This window comes from Notolepis coatsorum (genome assembly GCF_963971535.1).
Source record: "Notolepis coatsorum genome assembly, chromosome: 11".
NCBI classification, from domain to species: domain Eukaryota; kingdom Metazoa; phylum Chordata; class Actinopteri; order Aulopiformes; family Paralepididae; genus Notolepis; species Notolepis coatsorum.
The window spans coordinates 95,701,127-95,708,081 of NC_140175.1; the positions used below are offsets into that span (position 1 = coordinate 95,701,127).

The following is a 6,955-nucleotide window of genomic DNA, read 5'->3' on the forward strand; positions in this document are numbered from 1 at the left end:
TAAGCCATACATATTGGATCCGATTTTCTTTTCAATAAAAACAGCATTTAAAAGTGAATTGCATCCTTTTAAATACCCTTTTAAAATAGAAAATAGTGCTTAGAAAAGTACTTGAAAGTCCTTGCATTTTATTTTTGCAATGTCTGTGGGAACCCTGAGAAAGATTGTTTACTTTTGAGGAGTTGGACCATTTCAACAAACTAATGAAATTAAATGAAAGGTCAATATGACCTCATATAACATCAGAATCTGTATGACCCATAAATGATCTAAAAAAAAAAAAAAAAAAAGCTTAATTCTCTTATCATATCCCCAACATTCCTGGACACATGATCACTATTTTCACAAGCACGTATGATAGAACAGTGGGACACTAGAAAGTAATATAAATTAAGTTATCAATATCAAATGATCAACATAATCACAGTCATCACATTCAGATAATTCAGTACAGTAATAATAACACATGGTCTCGGCCAACTGGTCGTCTGAGCCTTCGGCCTGAGGGGAGATACTCCGACTCCTTGAGAAGGAGATTTAAAGGACACTCCGAGATAGACCTGCTAGGCAGTAGGCACCCTCCTCGAGTCAATACACGTGTCTTTAATTTGGGTGATATTTAGCTGTAAGAAATAGATGTCCCACCACTGGACAAAATCACACACCACAGGCCCATATCCCATTACCCCCATCCTGGTGTAAGCGCATAATAGTTTCAGAAAAGATGTGTCCGCCCTAGGGTTATACAGTATATATACAAAAGAGGGGACAGGCCCTGAGACAATCCAGTGGACGAACGCAGTTTCTCTGACGTGGTACCAGTGACCCACTCCGACCCACTGGGTTTTTGTTTTTTAAACAGACCTCCTGCGCGACACCACAGAATAAATCATCCTTTATTATATTCTGAAATATGACTGTGCCTCGATCTCATAATAGCCATCTGTGTGTGTCCAACCTTGTCCACCTTTGCAGCGATCAAAGAACACGTTCTTTCAGTCCATCGGGGAATCCATACTCCAACCGACCAAGGTTCAAAAAACCAAATTCGGAAATTAGATCATGTTTTGTCAGCTAACATGTGTGGTTGAGTTGTATTAAAAAAGCAGAAGAGAAATCTCACAGAAGAGGAAAAATATGGGGTTTTTGTTTTGGCCCCTCCAGATGCTTCCTCGGAAAGTCAACCCCTCCTCCGCTAGCTCTCCTGAACCCACCGCATGGGTTTCAGTGACTCCTCCATCATCACACCATACCCAGTGTCTGCTCACTGAGAAGCCACTCAAAACACTTCATCGCTGGTGATGTCAGGGCAACTGGCCTACAATCATTTGTTTTGGGCCGCTGGGAGTGGGATTACCGTGGCTATCTTCCAGAGAGTCTGGGAGCCCTCTGTTGATTTAGGGATAACATAAAAATAATGGCGAAAAATACCACATAGCTGCTCTGCGCAAAACCTCAGCAGATGTCCAGAGAATGATATCCGGGGGCCAAGGCTGTGTCTGACCTTAGTCTGCCGAGGTGCACTTGCCATTACATTGATTTACGATGTAATTTACGATTCCCTAGTTTTCAGAGAATTTAAAATTCAAAGTTGGTGATTAGGGACTCGCCTACCACCACATGGGCTTAACATCCTGGCAGCTGTACCTCCGGCTTTGTTAGTTGTCCCCACAAACACAATGAGTCAGTGTTCGCAGGTGGGAAGCCGGTGGGGTGTGAGTCCTGCTCGTGGCAACAGTGACTCCCGCTGGTCGGTCGGGGCGCCTGTTCAGCAGGGAGGGGATCTGGGGGAGATAGCGTGAACCTCCCAGTGTTACACTCTCCCAGTGAAACTCCTCGCTGTCAGGTGAAAAGAAGTGGCTGGCGACTCCACATGTATTGCAGGAGGCGTGTGGTAGTCTACACCCTCCCCAGACCGACAGTAGGGCAGCGTGTGGTAGTCTACACCCTCCCCAGGCCGACAGTAGGGCAGCGTGTGGTAATCTACACCCTCCCCAGACAGACAGTAGGGCAGCGTGTGGTGGTCTACACCCTCCCCAGACAGACAGTAGGGCAGCATGTGGTAGTCTACACCCTCCCCCAGACCGACAGTAGGGCAGCATGTGGTAGTCTACACCCTCCCCAGACAGACAGTAGGGCAGCATGTGGTGGTCTACACCCTCCCCAGACAGACAGTAGGGCAGCATGTGGTAGTCTACACCCTCCCCCAGACCGACAGTAGGGCAGCATGTGGTAGTCTACACCCTCCCCAGACAGACAGTAGTGCAGCATGTGGTAGTCTACACCCTCCCCAGACAGACAGTAGGGCAGCATGTGGTGGTCTACACCCTCCCCAGACAGACAGTAGGGCAGCATGTGGTAGTCTACACCCTCCCCCAGACCGACAGTAGGGCAGCATGTGGTAGTCTACACCCTCCCCAGACAGACAGTAGTGCAGCATGTGGTAGTCTACACCCTCCCCAGACCGACAGTAGGGCAGCATGTGGTAGTCTACACCCTCCCCAGACCGATAGTAGGGCAGCATGTGGTGGTCTACACCCTCCCCCAGACAGACAGTAGGGCAGCATGTGGTAGTCTACACCCTCCCTAGACCGACAGTAGGGCAGCATGTGGTAGTCTACACCCTCCCCAGACCGACAGTAGGGCAGCATGTGGTAGTCTACACCCTCCCCAGACAGACAGTAGGGCATCGTGTGGTAGTCTACACCCTCCCCCAGACCGACAGTAGGGCAGCATGTGGTAGTCTACACCCTCCCCAGACAGACAGTAGGGCAGCATGTGGTTGTCTACACACTCCCCAGACAGACAGTAGGGCAGCATGTGGTAGTCTACACCCTCCCCAGACAGACAGTAGGGCAGCATGTGGTAGTCTACACCCTCCCCAGACCAACAGTAGGGCAGCATGTGGTAGTCTACACCCTCCCCAGACAGACAGTAGGGCAGCATGTGGTAGTCTACACCCTCCCCAGACCGACAGTAGGGCAGCATGTGGTAGTCTACACCCTCCCCAGACCGACTGTAGGGCAGCATGTGGTGGTCTACACCCTCCCCAGACAGACAGTAGGGCAGCATGTGGTAGTCTACACCCTCCCCAGACAGACAGTAGGGAAGCATGTGGTAGTCTACACCCTCCCCAGACAGACAGTAGGGCAGCATGTGGTAGTCTACACCCTCCCCAGACCGACAGTAGGGCAGCATGTGGTAGTCTACACCCTCCCCAGACCGACAGTAGGGCAGCATGTGGTGGTCTACACCCTCCCCAGACCGACAGTAGGGAAGCATGTGGTAGTCTACACCCTCCCCAGACAGACAGTAGGGCAGCATGTGGTAGTCTACACCCTCCCCAGACCGACAGTAGGGCAGCATGTGGTAGTCTACACCCTCCCCAGACCGACAGTAGGGCAGCATGTGGTGGTCTACACCCTCCCCAGACAGACAGTAGGGCAGCATGTGGTAGTCTACACCCTCCCCAGACAGACAGTAGGGAAGCATGTGGTAGTCTACACCCTCCCCAGACAGACAGTAGGGCAGCATGTGGTAGTCTACACCCTCCCCCAGACCGACAGTAGGGCAGCATGTGGTAGTCTACACCCTCCCCAGACAGACAGTAGTGCAGCATGTGGTAGTCTACACCCTCCCCAGACAGACAGTAGTGCAGCATGTGGTAGTCGACACCCTCCCCAGACCGACAGTAGGGCAGCATGTGGTAGTCTACACCCTCCCCAGACAGACAGTAGTGCAGCATGTGGTAGTCTACACCCTCCCCAGATTGACAGTAGGGCAGCATGTGGTAGTCTACACCCTCCCCAGACAGACAGTAGGGCAGCATGTGGTAGTCTACACCCTCCCCAGACAGACAGTAGGGCAGCATGTGGTGGTCTACACCCTCCCCAGACAGACAGTAGGGCAGCATGTGGTAGTCTACACCCTCCCCAGACCGACAGTAGGGCGGGATGTGGTAGTCTACACCCTCCCCAGACAGACAGTAGGGCAGTGCAATGACCAGGCGGGAATTGGCATAACGACTAAATTGGGGTATGGGGGGAAAAGGAGAAAAAAGAAGAAAAGAAAGGTTGGACATTGCAGTTACTAAAGCAGGCCAAACAGCGGGCATCATTGACACTTTACAAACATACTTTACAGACATACAGTAGACAACAGTCATCAGTTACAATACATATGTCTGTCTGTCTGTCTGTCTGTCTGTCTGTCTGTCTGTCTGTCTGTCTGTCTGTCTGTCTGTCTGTCTGTCTGTCTGTCTGTCTGTGAGTTCTAATGGTTATTTGTGTGTCTTCCAGGGCATCCAGGGGGGTCCAGGGCTACCGGGCACGCGAGGGAAACCAGGACCACAGGTGATCTCTCAAAACCTCCCGTCAGCCGCACTCTACAGCTCAATATCTGAAAATACAATAATTTAATTGAACATTTAAATGGGGATAAAGTAAATAATGGTATAGTCTCCTACTCAGACTCTTGTATTAACAGTAAGGCTCTGATGGCAGGATATCTAGAAGTAGTGTGTGGAGGAGTCTTTTCAATTTAATAATATTGGGAAAAACCCCAATGGAGTTTTTGGCAAATCATGATAAGAGGTTGTGTGGCAACAAGTGAACTGCGCTACTAACCTGGAAGGAAAAAGGGGTTTATTAACCAAGACCCCCCCCCCCCCCCCCTTTAGCGACATGGACTTGGCAAAGTCTAGATCCCACCGTCCGGAAGGACCCTGGCTGTGACCTAGAAGTGGGTTGTCGCTTATCGGCCAAAAGTTGTTAATTTCTCATAATTTTCGCCCCACAGAGTTATTATACACGTATCCCTTCCCTTCAACAAGTCTTTAGTTTTCCGACACGCCCCCCGGGAACACAACACCACTTGGCAGGCCCAAACCATCTGATTGGTTGCTGATGCACACAGGGAGCTGATGTTTTTGGCCAATCAGATGTTCTTGGCCTGCCAAGTTGTGTTCCCAGGGTCGCATCGGAAAACGGAAGACCACCGTGCGTTCCTTGTAAAAAAAAAGTACAAATGTGCAAAACTACCTGCCGATCAGAGGCTGGGATATATATATATGTGTGTGTGTGTGTGTGTGTGTGTGTGTGTGTGTGTGTGGAGTCAGTATTCTGCACACAACAGTTTTCCGTGAGAGCTTCTTGGTCGCTGCTCAGATTTAGTGCTCAGTGTGGTAATACATCATACACGTCTCCTGGATAACAAATCAAGGGCACTGAGGCGTTACTGATTTTGTCCCCCACTGTTGCCCCCCCCCCCCCCAGGGCAGGGTAGGAGAGAGAGGCCCTGATGGCGTGCAGGGGCCCCCAGGCCCCGAGGTGAGCATTTAATATCTATTGTGGAATATTTTTAAATCAGCCATGACAGTGAACTGTTCAGATGAAATTCAGATGAGTCAAATTGTATAAAAAATAGAACATAGTTTATTATCCGTTTCTATGGCCATAGAAAGAGTATGATCAGTTTATAATCAGAGACACACATGAGCGTCTGACCAGAAAGTGACAAAAGAGCTCTGGTCACACTTACCATTAAGTACAAAGTTGACACGACGTCAAACGGTGACAAATTAATAACAGATCTGACAAGAAAGGTAAACAAAGATGAGAAAATGAAAACAAAAGATGGGTTTAGGGGCTTTGTTGTGTCTCTGGAGAGGAGGCCAAATGTCATATCTCCTGGCCCTTTGGCTGTTGCTTTAAGAACACTGTTAAGACTGTCGCCCTAATGTCTGAGCTGTAGGCTGTATACTAGTTAACTATATTAACCAGTCAAAGCTGTACAGAGATTTAACACACAGCTATGGACATGATAATATTTCCCAAGACATATCTTTTAGCAAGTATCGGAAATAGCTCTGATTATGGAACCATCAACCTTTTCCTTTGCGCTGCTCGTAGGGTTTCCCTGGAGACATGGGACCGCCGGGTCACAACGGCCTTGAGGGACTGAAGGTGAGCCAAAACCATCATCATCATCATCGGTTAACCGTCTGTATTGTGATAGTAAAGGGTTAACCTTATGTAGTGTGGCTGTGAAAGGGTTAAAAGGATCCCCATTAGCTGGACGCCTTGACGTCGAGCTAGTCTTCCCGGGGTCCAAGACAGACATAAAACACAAACACATACACAATCAAGCAAATCCATAATCCTAATAACGAAAAGATCAAATCAATTTCATTGGTCATATAATTTTTTATTTATTTATTCAAAGACAGAAAATAAGACAACCATGTTCTATTCTATTTAGACTAAAGAACGACATGCCTTTCCACTGACATCCCTGTAATTGACGGTGTTTTTTCCAACGCATGCTTGTGTCCATTTGTAAACGACACACAACACAATGCGATACACGCGTGTTCTTCCTCCCTCCAGGGCAAGCTGGGCGTCAGAGGTCTGCCCGGACCGAGAGGGGTGCCCGGGTTAGAGGTACGCTACGCCTATAGGCACAGCAGCCACGCATCGCAGCCACTCCCGTCAACACGGCACATTCAAGACATTCACAGCCTAGAGCAGCTCATCTGCTGCCATTTCCTTCCCAATAAACGATCAATGCCCGATGACATCATCATCATCATCACCGTTGTCTTGTCTGTCTCCCAGGGAGACGAGGGCCCTCTCGGACCACCGGGGGCAACGGGACTGGAGGTGAGTGCTGATTGGATAAAGACGTGGAGTGGGTCGGCAGGCGGGTGCCGTGTGGGCTTCTCGTTTGTTTAGACCGAGCTCTTTATCCCACGAGACTCTGGCTGACGCCTCCACGTGCTCAGCAGCACGGCTTTATATGGGAGAGGACGTGTGTGTGTGTGTGCGTGTGTGTGTGTGTGTGTGTGTGTGTGTGTGTGTGTGTGTGTGTGTGTGTGTGTGTGTGTGTGTGTGTGTGTGTGTGTGTGTGCGTGTGTGTGCGTGCGTGTGTGTGTGTGTGTGTGTGTGTGTGTGTGTGT

At 49.5% G+C, this 6,955-nt stretch overlaps 1 protein-coding gene across 1 annotated transcript in view; it reads left to right on the plus strand.

Moving 5' to 3' along the window:
• Window positions 1-6,955, plus strand: part of LOC311237205 (uncharacterized protein) — a gene marked incomplete at its 5' end in the record, with an annotated part of 93,435 nt that overhangs the window by 52,770 nt on the left and 33,710 nt on the right. The window contains 5 exon segments of the mRNA XM_084325014.1: window positions 4,299-4,352; window positions 5,274-5,327; window positions 5,910-5,963; window positions 6,387-6,440; window positions 6,615-6,659. Of these exon segments, the coding sequence (XP_084181140.1) occupies window positions 4,299-4,352; window positions 5,274-5,327; window positions 5,910-5,963; window positions 6,387-6,440; window positions 6,615-6,659 (261 nt within the window).